Source organism: Giraffa tippelskirchi, chromosome 2 (genome assembly GCF_054371585.1).
Source record: "Giraffa tippelskirchi isolate mGirTip1 chromosome 2, T2T-mGirTip1v1.2.pri, whole genome shotgun sequence".
Lineage (NCBI taxonomy): Eukaryota > Metazoa > Chordata > Mammalia > Artiodactyla > Giraffidae > Giraffa > Giraffa tippelskirchi.
In genome coordinates, this window is record NC_137276.1 from 103,490,088 (window position 1) to 103,510,544 (window position 20,457).

General features: G+C 42.4%; 1 protein-coding gene across 16 annotated transcripts in view; it reads right to left on the reverse strand.

The window, feature by feature from the left end:
- Positions 1-20,457, reverse strand: part of NEK11 (NIMA related kinase 11) — a 278,952-nt gene that overhangs the window by 50,159 nt on the left and 208,336 nt on the right. For 9 of the 16 annotated variants that reach the window (XM_081569880.1, XM_081569871.1, XM_081569867.1 and 6 more), the window contains one exon: positions 17,870-17,930. In XM_081569880.1, coding sequence (XP_081426006.1) covers positions 17,870-17,930 — 61 coding nt within the window. Of the gene's footprint in view, positions 1-7,143; positions 8,986-16,967; positions 17,339-17,869; positions 17,931-20,457 lie in introns of those variants that run through there. The other 7 variants (XM_081569876.1, XM_081569874.1, XM_081569878.1 and 4 more) reach the window with 2 other exon arrangements.

Sequence of the window (20,457 nt, forward strand, 5' to 3'; positions counted from 1 at the left end):
ATGAAAGCTGCAGAGTTAGGAAATCTGTTGAGAGCCACAGTTTTTTTTTGTTTTTTTTTTACCAAGATACCTTAGAGGCTCTTACAGAACAGGTGAGAACTGATGGGAAGAAATACTCCACCCACTGAAACAACATTGCTTCCATTAAGCTAAGGCTGCCCCTAAGTGAGGGGCTGGGTCATCAAAAGTCAGATCTTCATGTGGCCCGAGAGAGGGGGGCAGAGTCCTCTCTGTGTCTTCTTCCCTCAGAGCCCCCGCAAGGTGCCTCATCCATCAGGAGAAAACTCTCAGTCCTAAGATTCATTTAGGAACTGTATCCATGCAGTGACTTTGTTAGAGCAGGTACCCATGCTGTGAAACTCCTGCTTTCCCCTCATAACACACATGACTGTCTGCTTTTTGGACCAAACAAGGGAGTGAGGGCCAACTCCCATTTGTGGGAGTAAAATTAGTAAAGCTTTTCCCCTATATTTTTAAACTAAAAAGACCAAATGAAAATACTATTACTTTTTACACCTGCCTCCTTTGTATACTCCTCTGGAGGCACACAGCCCCACTTTGAACTTTGTGTTTTCACAGACACCGTCAAGATGAATATAATCTTACTTCACTTTGTCAGAATCTCTGGTCTTTCCTCATGCTCCATCCCTAGACGCAGAGTCACTGGTGAGAACTTTGTAAAGGGCACAGCACAATTAGCTAAGTAAACTGCATGTGCTGCCTGGTATTTCATAGGTAGATACTAGGGCCTGACGGCTCCCTTTGCTCTCACTCAGGAGGACACCCTCCAACTCCGAGAGAAACCCGTCTCAGTCTCTGTTACCAGAGATGGCTTCACAGCCGCATCCTCTCCCAGCGGCTGCTGCTTCCCAGAAAAGGCTCTTGTGAGGGGGTGATGGGGGAGGCAGAGTGGTTCACTTCATATTCATGTTGGTTGCTTTTAATAACCATCTTTTCTAGAACCTAAGAAGTTACAAAAACAGCAAGCACACCGTGCCAAGTAACATGCAAGCTCAAAACCCAGTTCTGCCAAGGTGGAAAGAAGGCTATGTTTCCCGTCTCACCCGGAGCAAGCTGGCAATTCTTAGGGCTTATGCAAGGAAAGGTCAGAGCAATTTCCCCAGAGCTGCAGCTTATTTTAATCTGGTTACTGTTCCCTTCAATAAGACCCTCAGCATCATGGGGAAAGATGCTAAGCCTTGAGCCCAAGGGTAGAGGTTGGGGCAAAGAGAATTTCAAGCAACAGTCTTGGCGAAGCTTGGTGCTCAGAGCAACTCTTTTCTCAATGTTTCCTATTCACCAGCCTTTCTCCTTCCATTTTCCAACATGAACAGCAGTTGCTTTACGTCTAAGATAAGGACAACATGTTCAGCACCCACAATAAAGAACAGCTGGGCCAAGTCACAGGCTTCCTCTAACAGGTGGTCACTGAGTCTTGGAGTACATTCTAGACCACTGCTTCTCAAACTCAAGTGTGATTCCAATCAGCTAGGGATCCTGTTAAAATGCAGATTCTGACTTAGTATGTGTGGGTAGGGCCTGGGATTCTGCGTTTCTAATATGCTCTCAGTTGATACCAGTACTGCTGGACGTGAGACCACATTTTGAGTAGCAAATGTGCAAGCTAGCTATTAATGCGTGGGGTCCAGTGCTACTTGACAATGCAGGACTCTTTGTTTAAAAAGCAGGAGAAAAGCTGGTTTCTTTTCCTGCATTTACCTAGGGACCTGTCCTGGTGTTTTTTACTGGATATTTATTTCATGTCATCTTCCCCTGGGAACTGGGCTAGCCACTCTCAAGAAGAGTGAAAAGCTTCACAAAGACCCAAGGGCCCCCCTGATTCCAGCCCTCCAGAAGTCATGTCTGGCCTCCCTTTCCCCCACCCCAGCAGAGCTGGCAGAGGTGGGGGAGGGCAGTGTGGAGGAGGAGGTGGTGTTCAGAGGACTCTCTCCAGGGAGGAGGCCCCAGAGGAGACTTGAAGACCCTGCCATATGTCCCACTGTCTCAGCAGACTTTATTCATAAAACATAAATGCAAAAATAAGATTATTAGGAATTCATTAAAAGCCCTCCTGAGCCTGGAGCCCTGTGTTGGTTGTATGCCCATAAAGTTCTGGTTCCAAAGGTCTGCTGTCTTGATGTTTCTAAAAAAACAATGAATCCTGAATCTCTAGGTTGATTTTTAAAATTAATCTTCTTTGTTAATTCCAGCAGCACTTGCATGCATTTACACAGAGCACGTGTACGTGAGATGCCCACACCATGTCGGAGTCGCTGACGGCGGCACGAATTGGGAACTCTGTACTCTCACCTCTCCCAGGGCTCTGGGAGCCACAGCCTCTACTGAGTCTGTCCCTTTCTGATCCACCTTTGATGGGTCCTCCCCTTTGATTCATCTTCAGCTTTTTCTGAAACCAGTGGATCCTGACAAGGAGCATGGCTTAGACATCACTCTTCTCCTTTCAGGGTTTCTAAGACTGATGAATGTCCACCAAACAGAACTTATACCTATGGTGATTTTTCAAAGAGGGTATGTGCACAGTGAGGGTAGGTTTTAGAGAAAACTCCAACCACTCTATCCTTCCTGTGGGAAGTTCTGAAGGTGCTTGGTCCCGTGTACCTCTGAGAAAAGTCCTAAGGGGTGTGCTACATGGCTGAGACCCAGGGGGTCTTTGAGATTGCAGCCAGGGGGCAGCAGCAGATCAGTTGGCATCCATGCCCTGCCTCTTCCACCCACTCCCTGCCTGGGCTGTGTGCTCTGGGGGAGGGACTGAAGAAAGTGAAAGTGTTAGTCATTCAGTCGTGTCCGACTCTATGTGATCCCATGGACTGTAGCCTGCCAGGCTCCTTTGTCCGTGGGATTTCCTAGGCAAGAATACTGGGGTCGGTTTCCATTCCTCCTCCAGGGGATCTTCCCGACATGGGGATCGCTGCGTCTCCTACATTGCAGGCAGATTCTTTACCACTGGGCCACCTGGGAAGCCCTTCATTCAGTAGGACAAAGAGCCAAATGTGCAATTATTCCTTTGGGGCTTTTTACAGAAAGAAGCATTTTCTGGCTGTCCTAGGTAAACCAGAATGCCTTGTTTGCTGTCCTGAGTTCAGTCTGCTCTTCTCAAAACAGAAAACTCAAATAATTCTATGCAAATTCATTCCAATTCATCATGGACAACAATAGCACCAACAATAATGACTAAACTTTTTTTGGTGAATAAGTGCCGTGCCCTGGGCATCATCTCATGGGAGGTTCGCAAGAAGTAGGTACATTTTTCAATGAGGAAATCAAGGTTTAAGATATTCAGTTCACACAATGAATACCCTATGCAGCTGGAGCTTGACACCAGGCCTAGATTCTAGTCACCCATATTTAAATGTCCCAGAGGGAATACCCACTTCATGGTGACCACCGTGCTGGGACTCAGTCAAGGTGCTCCTTGCCATGTTTTACTTTCCAATACTCTTCACTCCTTCTCCACTCCCCTACCCTTTTCAACTAGTTACTAACTCCTTGAACACAGAGATTACCTCCTGTTCATCTTTTTTTGAACTTCTTATTCTAAGTGTACAACTCAATGGCATTAGTACATTCATGATGTGCAACCATTAATACTATCTCCAAAACTTTTTCATCACTCCAAACAGAAACTCTGTAACCATTAAACAATAACTCACTATTCTTCCCTCCCCAATCTCCTGGTGATATCTAAAGTATTTTCTGTGCCTGTGAATTTTACTGTTCTAAATAACTCATATAAGTGGCACACAATATGTGTCCTCTTGTGCCTGGCTTATTTCACTGAGCATCATGTTTTCAAGTTCATCCACATTGTAGCCTCTGTCAGGACCTCCTTTTTATAGGTGAATAATATTTCATTGTATATATCTATCACTTTTGCTTATTCATTTAACCGTTGGACAGTTGGGTTGTTTCCACAACAAAAGATAAATGAACAAACAAATGAGTGTTATGACTAATGCTGCTGTAGGTAGTTTTACAGAGGTCCTTTGTCAGGTTTAGGAAATTCATTTGTATTCCTAGTTTGGTGACTGTTTTTATCAAGAAAGGGTGTTAGATTTTGTCAAATGCTTTTTTGCATCTACTGAGATGGTCATATAGTTTTTGTCCTTTAGTCTGTGAACTTAGTCAATTACACTTAATCAATTACACTAATTGATTTTCTGATGTAGAACTATCCTTGCAGTCCTGAGATAAATCTCACTTGGTCATTCTATATAATCCTTATAATCCTTTTTTTTTTTAATTGCTGTGTTTGGCTTGCTAGTATTTTGTTGATGATTTTTGCATATGTAGCCATAATGAATACTGGTCCAGTTTGTTATTTTTTCTTGTGATGTCTTTGGTTTTAGTATCAAACAACAGCCTCACAGAATGAGTTGGGCAATGTTCTATTGTATTCTGTTTTTTAGACGAATTTGTGAAACTGGTATTAATTCCTCTTTGAATGTTTAGTGGAATTCACCAGTGAAGCAGTGTGGGCCTGGTGTTTTCTTTGTTGGAAGTTTTAAAATGACTAATTTGACTTACTTGTTATAGGCCTATTCAGATTTTTTTCTTCTCTTGAGTCAGTTTCAGTAATTTGCATCTTTCTAGAAATTTGTTCTTTCATCTCATTTATCTAACTTTTAGCCCTTTGTAATTTATCCTTGTAATTTCTTTAAAGTTGATAGCAATGTCTCCTTTTTCATTCCTCATTTCTTAACTGTCTTTCTTAAAGATTGATCAATGTTTTAAACCTTTTCAAAGAAACAATTTTTGGTCTCATTAATGTCTTATATTTTTTTTCTCTTCTTTATTTCATTTATTTCCACTGCAGCCTTTACTATTTCCTCCCTTCTGCTTGCTTTGGGTTTCATTTGCTCAAGTTTTTAAGTTCCATAAGGTAAAGCATTTATTTTAGAGGTTCAATAGGTAGGAATTAAAATCAAAGCACCAGCCTTTAGGTTTTGGGACCACAGTCATCATTCTGTTTCTAACATCACAAGCAGCATGGTCCTCCAGTCATCTCCTTGGGCTTCAGTTTCCTCACTGTATATTTAAGTGTTTCATTAGACTAAGGGCCTTCTTTCAATTCAAACATTCTATGATCTGTAAGACATATCCCCAGATCTCCAGGGTTATAGACTTTACTTGGGAAGGTAAAGATGAAGAGCAATCAAAGGGACCAAATGTGAAAAGACAGATGGCTGGGACCAACAATGAAAGTTACAGGCATTACTGAACATCAGGGACCATCATTCCAGAGTCACTCCCCACCTGGGAAATGTCGGCTGTTGAGGCTTGATACCACCCAATGGGAGTGTTTTGACAATGAGATGAAAACAAAATGATCTGAATAGACATCAACCAACTAGAAGCTGTGTTTCTTAAGAATGCAAAGTGCCGCTCATGATAGTAATATTGTCAGGATCCCTCCTATTCCTATGGTCTCTCTTAAATAGCAAAGCTATTTTCCCTGCAGAAGTGACAGCTTGATGATCCTGACATTTCATCAGCAGAGATTCTTCTCTCATTTCTTCCAAAGTTTCCCTTTATTCATTCCAGTTGCTGGATGAATGACCTTGATTATAAAACAAAAACCTACATTTGCACTTTCTGCAGAACACCCTACCACATGGGTGATGAGCTGATGCAGGCGCCGCAGGGCTGGATATTTTGGCAAACGAGCTCTCCCTTAAGTTCCCGGGACACTGCTTAGTCAGGAATCCTCACAGACGCTGTCCTTGATGCTCAGCATGTTTAGAATGCTTCTCACCTCATCTCCTTCAACCCCTCTCTTTCTCTCAGTTGCCCACAGAATACTCAGGGTGTCCTTGACAGACACCCCTCTCTGCCCAGATTATTGCAAAGGTACAGCTTCATGGCCCACAATTTCTTTCTCCTCCAGGACACTGTGAGAGCAGTTCCACTTACTGAGCTTAGCTGACCCACATCTTTGTGGACACCTTTCTTTGAGTATCTCCCATGATGATACTGGACCTCAGGGTGTCGATACAACAGGCTAAGAATCTTTGAAGCACGTTGGTCTCTGCCTTCACCATGTTATCCCAACAGGCAGAGGTGGAGTTGTGCGCCCAAATTTTGTTTCAAGGAAAGACGTGTTACCCAGCTGGCGGGAGTGGGGGACACAGCCGGGTCCCTGCAGAAGCGGCCTCAGTGGCAGAGCTGCATTGCCCAAAGTTATGCCCTTCCCATGTGCCCCTGTCATGAAACAACTCATCACGGTTGAGGGAGAAAGCCGATCATTTTGTCTTGCACAGACAACCCTGAGTTCTGACCCCTGAAAGGGTTCAAATAAGGCTTGTCAGACCTGCATCACTACAGCTTCTTCTCCACCTCATCCTGCTTCCCTTCCTTCCTGTCCACAGAGGCCCATCCTGAATAATGTCCTCCCACCCAGCTCCATGTCAGAGGCTTCTTCCCAAAGAACCCATGACATGTGGGGATGGGGGCTGGTGGACAGGGGGCATGCAGGTGGTTGTCTTGAAGCCCTCAACATGGTGAGTATTTGATGAGTGATAATAAAAAATGACAATGTAACCTCCCCCAACCCCACCACCATCCCCAGCTCTCTCGGAGAACTGTTTCTATAGGAACAGGGCAGAAGTCAGCAGCTAAGGAAGTTGTTGCCAACCCTGCAGCAGCAGCTGAGTCCCAGCCAAACCCCAGGAGGAGGCTGGAGAAGAAAGCAGACAGGCGGAAGGGAAGAAGATGGCCCAGGAGAGAACCACCTCCAGATGTTTTCAGTAGAAGGGAGCCGGGGCACATAAGGACGAGTACGTGAGCTGCCTTAGGGAACTGCGATCTGGGTCCCGACAGTGATGTTTGATCAGTTATAAAACTTCTGTGACTCAGTTTCCTCACCTGTACAAAAAAAAAAAATCTGCATTTTAGGGCTTTAGCAAAGCCTAAATGCAATGATCTATATAAAAGTATGTTGCTGTCAGTACATGTATGCTGCCTCCCTGGCCCCCAGGGTCCTCACCCCACTGCTTTGCACAGGGCAGCTTGTCAATAAATAAATAGCACCCCACTGCCTCTACCAAAATTAATTAGTTGAAAAAAAGTGGGTCAGCTTGGAGAGGAAACCTGCTACTCACAGGGGAAATGATAAATACCAGAAGATAAGAAATAAACTTTCTATTTTTATTACATAGTTATTTCACACAACAAATATTCAAAAGAATTCCATGGAAGATTAAAAACAGCAGGAGTTCAGGGGTTTGCAAATGGTCATTTTCTTTTGAATACATCAGAAGAGGCCTCTAAGAATAGTACCTTTCAACTTATATATAAAAAAAAAGAGAGTGTCTATTTTAGGATTGAGGCAGAGCAATTAAATGTGCCATCAGGGTAAGAGGTTTGTGGAGGCCAGACCTTAACTTTTTCAGCTGTGCTTACCTTGAGGAGACAGTAGGCAGCGTTTGGGATTTTCATTATTCTGGGGTGCTTACATGGAGAATCAGCTTTAGAAACAAAATCTGTTTTTCTGTAACAGAAGATTGGGCTGGCTTCCAAACTGACTCAAATGTTTAAGGTAAGTATATCAGCACTCCCCTCTTCTTTCAGCAGAAAAGAATCACAGAGGTCATCCATGGTCATTGTGGATAAATTAGAAAACATGGAAGGGGAAAGTCCCTCAGAGAACCATTAGTATCACTGTGGTATTTCTGGTGTGTTCATGTGTGTGTATCAACTATAGTTTATTTCTTAATAACACCTCTCATGCCAATGAATATGTAACTACAGCATCATTTTTAATAAACTGAGAAGAACTTCTTTATTCTAGAAGACATATTAGCCCTTACTGCTAGGTATTTATTTTGATTCTCAATTTTTACTATTGTAAACCATACTGCCTTGAGAATCTTTGCATATTTCTCTTTACACACAACTCTGATTATTCCTTTAAGATAAATTCCTAGACAAGACTTGCTGGGTCAAAAAATATTTTAATCTTTCAGGTTAGTTTAACCTAGATGTTGAAAGCCAAACATATTCTAGGTTGTAATTAACACTGGGGGTCAAGGGGGTCACAAATATATCAAAGATGCAACGCGAGGCATCTTTAGTAAAAACTTGATTTAATTCATGAAAATCAAAAATCAAATATAAGCATTTTCTTTATAAAGCCTTAGCTGGAAGTGAGAGCCCAGTGGTTTTCAGAGTCTCTGAACCAGCACCATCAGTATCATGTGGGAAAACGTTAGAGATGCAGATTTCTGGGGCCCACACAAACCTATTGAATCAGAATCTCTAGGGGTGGTACCCAGCAATCAAGTTCTCATGCGGAGTTCACCACTTCCTGCCTGGAGTTCTAGTCATTTGGTCTAGAGATAATGATAAACCCAGAAGTTCCCCGAAAACATGAAGTGTGTCTGACATTGCTCTGTGATCCCTATGATGGTTTATGTCAGAAAATACTTGATAGATGTGTCATCATTTGTAATGCAGGCTTACATTTCCAACTTTTCACATAAATAAACTAATAGAACTTTTAAATGAACTGGATAAGAAATCCTCTATCCTGAAAAATGGGTGGACAGTCTTCTGTCAGTGACACAGCTTTACTGACCCAACCAGAGTGGCCTCAGAAAGTATCTGGTCTGGTGCATAATCACTGCTGATAGAATAGCTTGACACTTCCCCTTCGAGAATGAGCTGTGTCTAAAGTTCAAATGGCCAGGATGACTTGTCATTTGCTGGGCCTCTAACACCCACCTCTCTCTGGAAGGCACTTCGATGGCCATCTGTGCCACATGCACACATAGCCAGGAGCATCACTGAGCCTCTTCTGGGGCCAAGATGGATGACAAGAGACCATGTCCCTTTCACCCCTTCTAAGGTGATGGTGTGGAATTCAAGTCTCAGCTGGAGACTCAGCTGAGCAGATTCAGGACCAGGTTTTCCGCTTCTGCAGGTAGGCATTCCATGGAGTCTATTGCCAGCTGGCACTGCTGTTGGCATCTATTCAGGAGAGCACACTGGATAGCTTCTTACCTTTCCATACAGCATCAATCCTGACAACTGCTGCCGAAGCAAACAGCTTCCTCTGCAGTCAGCAGCACAGAAAAGAATGGAAGAATACCCCGCCTCCCCCCGCTGCTGATCACCTACTCCTGTGAAAGACAAAAGAGGGGCTGTATCCCCAGGACACTGCCCAGGCCATCTCTCCTCCACATATCTAGGCACTTTTAAGGCCTATCCTTATCATTACTGCAGTACCAGGCATTATTATTCTAGACTTCACATTCTCCTTTCCTGTGTAGGAGAATCCTCTTCTTCATGAGACAGAGTCCAGCACCCACAAAAGCAGCTATAGATGCCAGAAGGTCACTTCCCAGCCTTTGCGCCATCAGGGAGCAGGCACACGGCCAGCCTCTGAGGTGCTCCCCAGACTTACTATCAGAAGTTGCACGGAGGAGGCAGTGGAGCTTGAGGAGTGCATCCAAGCAGGGGTGGGGCCCCAGCCAGAGGCAGCCTGGCAGCCACGCCTGACGACCATCATTTGTAGCCTTGAGGATGCTCAAGCTGCCCTCAGGGGCCACATGTGGAGAGGAGCTGAGGCCCCAGGCAACTTGCAAGTGTGAGTGAGTGAATGAGTTGCCAAGAGGTGTCCTCCAGCTCCAGTCAAGTCTTCCCAGGATCAGTGCCCTAAGGACATCTGACTATAACCTTGAGGAAGAACCTGAACCAGCACTCCATAGCCAAGCGGCCCCTGGATTCATGACCCACAGATACCACAAGAGGTACAGAGGACTATTGCTGTTTTCTGCCAGTGTGTTTCTGAGTAGTTGTTAATGCAGCCACAGTTTAAGCACCAAGTTTTTACAGAGGGTCAGGATAAGAAACTAATATATGAAGAATTTTTCCGTTTCATGTTTGCTGGAGAACTGTGTTGCTAAGTTTTTGGAAACACCTTAATAGACATCTACATTTTGTAGATGTCCTTTGGAGATAGATAAAAAATCTTAAAATTCATGTGAGAAAACACATGTCAGAGGATAGGAATATTTGAAAAAATATGAAAATTAGAAGATGAATGTCTTATCAGACATTAAAACATTCCATAAAAGCAGTGTAATGAGAACACTTTGGTATTGATAGGGGATTAAGAAGCTAGATCAGCAGGCCAAAAACAGAGGCAGAAATAAATAATATCCAGGAGTTGGAATTCAAAAAATAATTTAAATGGAAAAAATAGATTTTATTGGTGTAAAAAACCTCAAGTGTGTAAAATAAAACAATAGCAATTCTAGAATGAAATTTAGGAGGCTATATAGAAAACACTCTTAAAAAACAGTGGAGGAGGAATGAATTAGAAATTTGAGATTAATGCATACACATTACTATATATAAAATAGATAACCAACAAGGCCCTACTGAATAGCACAGAGAACTATACTCAATATAGCCTACAAGAAAAGAATTTGAAATCTAAATCACTGTGCTGTGTACTTGAAATTAACATAACATTGTAAATCAACTATACTTCTATAAAAAAAGAAGGGAATAAATAAAAATACTGAACTGCTATGTTGTATGCCTGAAAAACTTTTAGATTATACTTACATTGTTTTGGTCAATTGTACACCAACAATATTTGAAAAAATTAAGCTGAAAAACTTAAAAAAAAAAACAGAAAAGCTGAAATATATAAAAATCAAGTCACCTTTGCCTACTTAAAAAATAAAAAATTCCCCCACCAAAAATCCAAAAGAGACAATAAACAGAATAGACATAAAACAGACTAGGGAAATTTTGCCACACATATGACAGAAAAGGGGGTATTAATATTTTTATAATAATTCAGCTTAATACATTGAACACTAAGTCAAGTGCAATGGCACTGACTATTTCCACACAAAACAGCATGGGATATTAAAGATCCTAATAAATACCTTTTACAAAGAAAAGACTTTGTTTAGGAAAAATAATAAAAATTAGCTACCAAGACAGTTCATGCCGTATACACCAGTGTGATGATTTGAATTGCTCACCATTCTCAGTCAGCCTGTTCCTTCTACCTGTTCCTGTCTCTGTTTTTCCCTATCTTATCCTTTCCACTTGCAGGGCCTTCCTCTCCATCTTTTCATGGCCATATCTGTCCTCATATCATGAACAATCTCAGATGCTGCCTTCTCCTTGAAACATCCTTGGTGGCTCCATCCCCCAACTAAAAGCCATCCCCCTACTTTCTGAATCCTTATTCTCTTGTGACATAGTTATTTAGGCCCTTGTCTTGGTTCTTCTCTGAAATCTTAAGCCTTTAATGGCAGGATCCAGGCCTAACACATCATTGCCATCTACTACCATTTCTCTACAAAGTATATAAACTTTGATGAAATCCTAATGTGCAAGTCATAAAGGAACAGCTGACTGCTGAGTTTCTTCCTTAGCTAGGTAAACTTGATTCCTGGAACTTTTTTTCTAGATAATAGGAAAATACAGAAAGTTCTTTGCTAAGAAGATGCTACTAAGAGTGATTAATAATACTGTTTTAGGAATTTATTTAAATTACTAAGCCTTTCTCTACCTCCTTCCCATCACCACACACCTGCCAAATGAATGTGCCTGGCATGGTAGCAGACATATAGCTGGTTCTCTGTAAATCGCCACTAACTCTAAATCTATTTTAATCTTTCAAGTTTCAAAGAACTTCTAGAAACTATTAAATTTTTATCAGATTTAAATCTATAAAGACAGAAGGTATAGTGGCAAGTTTTGCACATGCACATCAAAATGATCCAAATGGTTTTTAATCCAAAATATCCCTCCTCTCCTCCAAATGTAGTGGTTTCAAAGTGTCAGTAACCAAAGATAAGACACTATGTTGAAATCACTCTAATTATTACATTAAATTCTTTTCTGTCAAGGTGAAAAGCACAATAGTGCAAGGTTAAATGGCTGTCAGTCATCCCTACATTTAACAGCTTAGAGTTTGAAGAGCTTAAGCAAAGGAAGTTTTGAAGGGATTCCAAAGCCCTGATGTCTTCTCTGGTCTCTATCAGTCATATTGTTTAGTGGAGATTAAACAGTAATTACCAATGTTCAATGGAAGAACTGAAGGGTAACAAATTTCAAAAAGCCAAATTGATTAGACATGTTAACACACTAAAGAAATCATAAAGGGCAGAGAGGTTTGGAAGCATCTCTTGTGTTCTAATGACTTCTGAGACAACATCCTGCTTGGAGGTATAAAACAAGCCTTTTTATAAATAGTTCACTCGACTTGTATCGTTCTGCTGATGACTTCTCTATAGAAGTACAGCTAATTTCCCAGTCGTTAAAAGGGCTAAACTTCATTTGTTGCCTTGGTTCCTAATCTGGTTACTAAGAAACACAGAGACAGAATTTTCCTTTTTAAAGGAAAACAGAGGTCATCTTTGGCCTTTACTGGCTAGTGATGGGCCTGAACAGTTACTATAGCAACACCATGTGTTGTCTGTGGAATGAGAGCCCATAATCAGTCCCCCATCTCAAGTCACTTCTTTCAAAACATCCTCCTTATTGTTTGTTAAAGCTGATTTTTTTCTGACCATGCTTAAGAACCAGTGGTACCCTAGTCCACACGATAAAGTTCAAGATCCTTAACCTGGCACCAAGGTTCACCATGGGCTTGGTCCTGTGCATCCAGATTTGCTGATCCCTCCTTCACACCTTACCCTGAAGCAGCACCAGCCTTCTTGTCAGTTCTATGGATACACCCAGTTGTTTCATATTTCTGAGCCCTCTACTGCTTGATCCTTTCTAGGGAACACTTCCTCTTTCTGACCACTTGGCCACTCTACTTACCTTTCCATTCATTCATCTAATGACTATTGAAAATTACTGTGTGCCAGGCTATGTGCCAGACTCTGAAAACACTGGTGTGAATAAGATCTTGTCCTGTCCTCATGGACCCGGGCACTCATAAGCCTTCTCCTCCTCTGTAGAGCTTTGCTCCAGCTGCATATCCAGAGTGGACCCCTCCTATCCACCTGCCTTGTTCCCAGTATGTGTTGTCCTCCTCACAATGTCCTGTAATTACCTGCTCCTTGACTAGACTGGGAGCTCTTCAAGGGAGGGATCTTGTTTTCTCCATTACTCTGTGATACCTGGCTTATTATATGTGTGTTATAAACATAATAGGGGAGAAAGGAGGGGTGGGGAGATAGGTTGCACATTTCAACCATCGAAGTTTCATGTTTTGAAGCATCTGCTCTCAGTGAAATGTCTGTTGCCTGCATCTCTGGCTGTCTCCAGACACCCCAGGCATTTCTGGCCTTTCCTATTCCCTTAAAAAGTGTTCTGTTCTCCTTTCCTCACATAATACTACCTAGGATCCCTCAGCATTCTGTTTATGACTGGCCTTGCCTTCTTGTATTCCATGGGGAAATATGAGGCAAATTTAGGGCTTCAGAAATGAGGTGCCTCCATTCGGGAGGGTATGTCCTCCATGCATAAAAGAAGTACCTAGTGGGTGACACCGCTACAAAGATTTGTGCTGGTCTATCCAGGACCACACTTGGTGGCTGGGACCATGTTGCAAATAGGTTTCAACATCTGAATCTTCATAAGTGCCTCAAACCCACCTAAATGTCTGACAAAGATGCCGAGGATGATGAAAAAATACAATATTGGTTCCAACAAAGCTCAGTAACTCTTGTATACAGTGCCAGATAGCCCAGCAGACACTGACATCACTATAAAAAGAAGAAAATTCCTAGAAGAAGCTATTTTCATTTTGGCTTATAATCAAGTTCTCTGTAATTTTAAGAAATACATATATATTTTTAGTTTTAGTAGCATTTTGTTTGAATTATAAATTAGGGTGGATAGGCAGGATAAGAATCTCAGGGCTTAAGGGTATTAAATCCATGGCTCTCAAAGTATGGTCTGGATCCAGAATATCAGCCTCACCTGGGACCTTCTTAGAAACAAATTCTAAGGCACACAGTGCACCTGCATCTTCTCAAGGCCTTTAAGTGATTCGGATGCCTGTTCAAGTGTGAGAACTACCGGTCTAAGGGCTGTAAACTGACCTTGATATATTCAAGAGACTCAGATACTGAACCTGGAATTCAAAAAGCCACCTTCTAATTGGGGATCCCTTGAAGCTCCACAAATGTTTTCTCATCCACCCTCTCCACTCTCCAGTGACACAGGAAGGGGAGGCATCCCTGCCCCTGTTTCACATGGAAATCAAACAGTCTGGGGTAAACCGCTGCCAGCAGCATCTTCAGGGCAACAGTTACAACATACTTGGTCCAAAGAACCGGAAGGATATTTGCTTCTGTTGTTCCTCCTCTCTTGTCCAGGGTTGGTTGGTAGAAGCTGTTGAAAATGTTTCTGGAAGATAATTAAGACCTGGCATGCTCAATGGGCAACTGGATATTGCCATTGCATAGGCTGATGCTGCCTGTGAGTGAAGTGTGTTAATCATCAGTTCAGTTTAGTTGCTCAGTCGTGTCTGACTCTTTGTGACTGCATGGACTGCAGCACGCCAGGCCTCCCTGTCCATCACCAACTCCCGGAGCTTGCTCAAACTGATGTCCATCGAGTCAGGGATGCCATCCAACCATCTCGTCCTTTGTCGTCCCCTTCTCCTCCAGCCTTCAATCTTTCCCAGCATCAAGGTATTTTCCAATGAGTCAGTTCTTCACATCAGGTGGCCAAAGTATTGGAGTTTCAGCTTCAGCATCAGTCCTTCCAATGAATATTCAGGACTGATTTCCTTTAGGATGGACTGGTTTGATCTCCTTACAGTACAAGGGACTCTCAAGAGTCTTCTCCAACACTACAGTTCAAAAGCATCCATTCTTTGGTACTCAGCTTTCTTTATGGTCCTACTCTCACATCCATACATGACTACTGGAAAAACCATAGCTTTGACTAGATGGACCTTTGTTGGCAAAGTAATGTCTCTGCTTTCAAATATGCTGTCTAGGTTGGTTATAACTTTTCTTCCAAGGAGCAAGCATCTTTTGGCTGCAGTCACCATCTGCAGTGATTTTGGAGCCCAAGAAAAAGTCTCTCACTGTTTCCATTGTTTTCCCATCTATTTGCAATGAAGTGATGGGACCAGATGCCATGATCTTCATTTTTTGAATGTTGAGTTTTAAGCCAGCTTTTTCACTCTCCTCTTTCACTTTAATCGAGAGGCTCTTCAGTTTCTCTTCACTTTCTGACATAAAGGGTGGTGTCATCTGCATATCTGAGGTTATTGATAGTTCTCCCATAAGTCTTGATTCCAACTTGTGCTTCATCCAGTCTGGCATTTCGCATGATGTACTCTGCATATAAGTTAAATAAGCAGGGTGACAATATACAGCCTTGACATACTCCTTTCCCGATTTGGAACCAGTCCATTGTTCCAAGTCTGGTTCTAACCATTGTTTCTTGACCTGCATACAGATTACTCAAGAGACAGGTCAGGTGGTCTGGTATTCCCATTTCTTGAAGAATTTTCCACAGTTTGCTGTGATCCACACAGTCAAAGACTTTGGCATAGTCAATAAAGCATAAGTAGATGTTTTTCTGGAACTCTCTTGCTCTCTCTATGATCCAGCGGATGTTGGCAACTTAATCTCTGGTTCCTCTGCCTTTTCTAAATCCAGCTTGAACGTCTGGAAGTTCTTAGTTGATGTACTGTTGAAGCCTGGCTTGGAGAACTTTGAGCACTACTTTGCTAGTGTGTGAGATGAGTACAACTGTGGAGTAGTTTGAAAACTATAGAACGAACTACCGCACAATTACATTCAGTGTCAGTCATGGAGGGTTCCTGTCTAAGTGACAGGGCTTATACTCTGACATACCAAAGTTTCTATTGCCCCTTGGATCCTGTTAACATTCAGACATATATCAAAAACCATGACCGTTAATAAGCTCTAACTGTGACTGTAGTTGACAAATCTCCCAAAGTGCAGTTAGAGCAAAGCAACTACTGTCTACCTGAGCAATCTCATGCCCAATGAGACCACATCAGGGGATGTCTTCATGGCTCCTGTGTAATGGCAAAGAAGCTCCTGGAATCCAGAAAGTCATCATATTCTCGTCTGCAATGAGTACCTCCCCAGACAGGTGTTCCTGAGGCTTGCTGCTCCTCATGTCTGTGTCTGGCAGGCCCATTCCTCCCTGTCTGCCTTCCCACACACACTTAGGAGTTTAGCTTTCACCTTTCTCTGTTCCTAAATCACTCACCACTCACCCATCTGCTTTCTGTCTTCTCAAAGTCACTAACCGCCCTCACCTGCTCCCACCTCTTCTCTGGTTCCCTTTGTTTCTGAAGGTTTATATCAGCTTTATTCCATTGCTGTCACTTCAGTGGCACTCCTGGCAGAGATGAATGTGTATTTTTATTCCAAGTTCTCATGCTCACTTATAAAATCATACAGTCTTGAAGGGAATTTAGATATCATCTATCCAATCCAGCATTTTTATTTTTTGCAGTGGAATCTCTTTTAAGACACAATCTTATGTTGAAATCTAATTTATAAAGCAGATAAGAGTGAAACTATTTTGGTTGAAGCTGGGAAAGGAGCAGAGTCTGCATCTAATTTCTCTTAAATATTTAAAAATATTTGTTAAGGGCCTCTTCTACACCAAGCTCTATGTTAGACAGGGCTTCTATCCCTGTGCTTCTCAGGGTCCCCCTCCCCCCTTGCTAGCTTCTGCAGATCCCCAAGGAATCCAATTTGAAAATTACTGAGCTAGTCTAACTGAGGTCCAGAGAGAGGGAGAGTGCTTCGCCAAAGGACAGCCTTCCCGGTCTGCTAATTTGAAACTTGGGATAAATGCACCTCATAGTGTTACTGATGGACAATTAAACAGGTCACAGGATGATGACCAGGAGAAAAATCAGGGAGCTGTGTTATGAGTGAGGCTTCTCACGTACAGATGTGGAAGAAGCTAGAAAAAGGCTATAAATTGTGCATACACTCCTAACAAAATATTGGTGAATGCTGGCACACATGAAAACTTCATCTTTATTGCTGTGATTCCCTTTGAAGGGACTGCTTTTGGTCACACAATTAAAACATTTAAAATTAATATTCACCATCAAATTTCAAAGAAAAAAGATCTCACCCCTTTTCACCCAGGACCTGTAAAAATAGAGTTATCCCTTGGCATCCCTGAGGGACTAAGCCCTTGTGAATAACAAAACCTGGGGCCCCTCAAGCCCCTGCACACAAAGGCCTGGTACAGTGAGTGCAGGTGGCCCTCAGGGCTGAAGGCGCTTCCATCCAGGGCAGGTTCCATCTGGGGAAGTGAAACCTGCAGATGACAGACTGTATCTTCTGATATTCTATTTCTGTCAGGTGACAATTTATCATCAGTGCTGGAAGTGATCCCGGTTGGGTTTGTTGGGTGAAAAAAGGAAGAAAATAAGAAATAGGGTCTTATCTTTGAAGCACAGCAATCCCATTCATCAAGACCAACAATGCTAAAGAAATTTTAGCTCTGTTTTTCAGACCAAATCTCTTCCAGTAACTGACTGACCTTCAGAATGATGATACTTTCAGCTTGAATGAATGTAGTGTTTCTACAGGACTGGTAAGGTAGAAAGATTCCTCTCCCAGAAAAACCTGTAAAATCTATTATTGCATCCTCCCAGACCACCACTGGATCACAGTGAACCACTGAATTTAACGATTTCATCCTTGGACACCCAAGGTCACTGAACAACAAGGATAAACAATTCTTCTTTGCATTTCCTGGCCCGTGGGCCAGACATTCAACCTCTGTTGGCCTGTCTCCTCATCTGTCAAATGAGGAGGTTAGACTAAAATACTAAGCTTTCTCCTTGGTGGATATTCCAGTAGATTCAGTAGGTATCGGTATATTTTGGAATCTGAAGAGACTTACTCACCTGGAGTGGTGCAGCCCAGCGCATGCTCCAAACACTGGGCCAGAGCTTCAATATCACTGTCCTGTCGGAACAAGAGAGATTTACTTCACTGGGTGGTAAATGTGGAAAAATGTTCTCACTACATGTAGGCAAGAGAAAACACATGAAAATCTAGTTGCAAACTTATTGGATGATTCCATTTTTTGGAAAGAAAACTCTATATGTGTAGCCACATCTTCTCCCTCATGGCAATCTATGTATTAGTGTCTATTGTCTATCTCTCTGACAGGAAGAGCATACACTAAAAATGTTAACAGCAGTGTGACTACAAGGTGCGGTTAAGGGGATATCTTTATTTTCCCCCTTGTGTGCTTCTGTCTTTTGTAAATTTTTATAATAAATTTTATTTATTTAAACTATGAAAATGGTAAATACTTCTAGAATGAAGAGAAAAAGGTTTCATTCAATCTATACTCAATACTACAGGAATCAAGTGAATATTTTTTTTCTAGACAGCATCTCTACCATTCTTCTTTGGAAATCCATGGTCTTCAAGGAGTCATAAATCTAAGAATTGTACTTCTTATTTAATTCTCAATACGAGTCAAGTACCCCATGAGGATTTTGAGGGGGAGAATCCCAGAGCTGTACTTGATAACAAATATTATCTTTAATGTAAAATAAACATCTAAGGCTGGAAATATCCAAAGCAGCATCATAATGATCAGGGGAAATGTTAAGATCTTAATTATTTTCAGGTTTGTTATATTGAGAAAAACTAATAATTATGGCTCACCTACTCTATTTCAAAACAAGCTACACATTTCATATTGCAGTAATTGTGGATTTTAGAGAAACGCACTGTAGTATAATAGATTACCCTAAAACATTATGTAAATGTGTTGGGTTTCATTTTATAACATGTGGTAAAACCCTGAATTGCTTCATTTTCCCAAATGAAAGAAGAGGAGTGATGAAGAAGGTATCCCTGGTGAGTGTTGGTCAGCAAGGCCAAAGCACTAATTGAACACCCCAGTGTGCAGCCCAGGAACAGGGAAGCAGGTATCAGGCACAGAAACAGAAGTGAGAAAAACAGGTCCCTCCCTTCTTCTATACTCTTGTGGTCTCCAAACTTAACAGGGGCAGCCTTGAGACAGGAACTTGGCAGAGACATCCTCTGCAGGAAGCAAAGCAAAGCACACATCTGCATATGCAAGTAATGGTGCCAACCAGACAAGCTGGATCCAAGCCTGGCTGCTCCACTGACTGTGCTGGTCAAAGCCAAGTAGCTTCACTTCCCAGGTTGTAGTTTCTGCATCTGTGATTATGGTTGTTGTTTAGTTGCTAAGTTGTGTCTGAGTATTTGTGACCCCATTCACTGCAGTACACCAAGCTTCCCTCTCCTTCACCATCTCCCGGAATTTGCTCAAACTCAAGTCTATTGAGTCGGTGATATTATCTAACCATCTCATCCTCTGCCTCTCCTTTCTCCTTTTGCCCTCAAACTTTCCCAGCATGAGGATCTTTTCTAATGAGTCAGCTCTTCGCATCAGGTGGCCAAAAGTATTGGAGCTTCAGTTTCAGCATCAGTCCTTCCAATGAATATTCAGGGTTGATTTCCTTTAGGATTGACTAGTTTGATCTCCTTGCTGTCCCAGGGACTTTCAAGTCTTCTCCAGCACCACAATTCAAAAGCATCAATTCTTCAGCACTCAGCCTTCTTGTGGTCCAACTCTCACATCCATACATGACTACTGGAAAAACCATAGCTTTGACTCTACAAATCTTTGTTGGCAAAGTGAGGGCTCTGCTTTTTAATACGCTGTCTACATTTGTCATAGCTTTCCTTCCAAGGAGCAAGTATCTTTGAATTTCATGGCTGCAGCCAACACCCACAGTGGTTTTGGGGCCCAAGAAAATAAAATCTGCCATTGTTTCCACTTTTCCCCCATCTATTTGCCATGAAGTGATGGGACAAGATGCCGTGATCTTAGTTTTTTGAATGTTGAGTTTTAAGCCAGGCTTTTTACTCTCCTCTCTCGCCCTCATCAAGAAACTCTTCAGTTCCTCTTCACTTTCTGCCACTAGAGTATCATTTGCATGTCTGAGGGTACTGATATTTCTCCGGGCAATCTTGACTCCAGCTTGTGATACTAGAGGTTAAATCAGAGGACAGTTAAGGAGCCTTCCAGCTCTCAAACCCTATTTTCCTGGGCATCTGAGCCATATGCATAGAAAAGCGTGGTAGATTGCTTTCAAAGTGGCTGCAACCACCCTCCCATCCCCCATGCTTCTATGCCATTCCTCACATCAAAAGGGGGCGATCTTCTTTTACCCCTGTGGCTGGGCCTGTAGCTAGCTTTTGGGCCACAGAAAGAGGCAGAAGTAATGCTGTGACTTCTACAACTAGGCTTCATGAGGCATGTAGCTTCTGTTTTGTACTCTTGGCAACCACCAATCACATAAAGAAGTCCAGGTTGTCTTCCTGGAGAGATCCCTGGGGAGATCCCTTGGAGCATGAGAAGCCACAGGAGGAAAACAGAGACCCCCTAGCCAACAGCCAGCACCACCACCGGCCATGGGAGTGAGGCCACTGTGGGCCCCCAAGA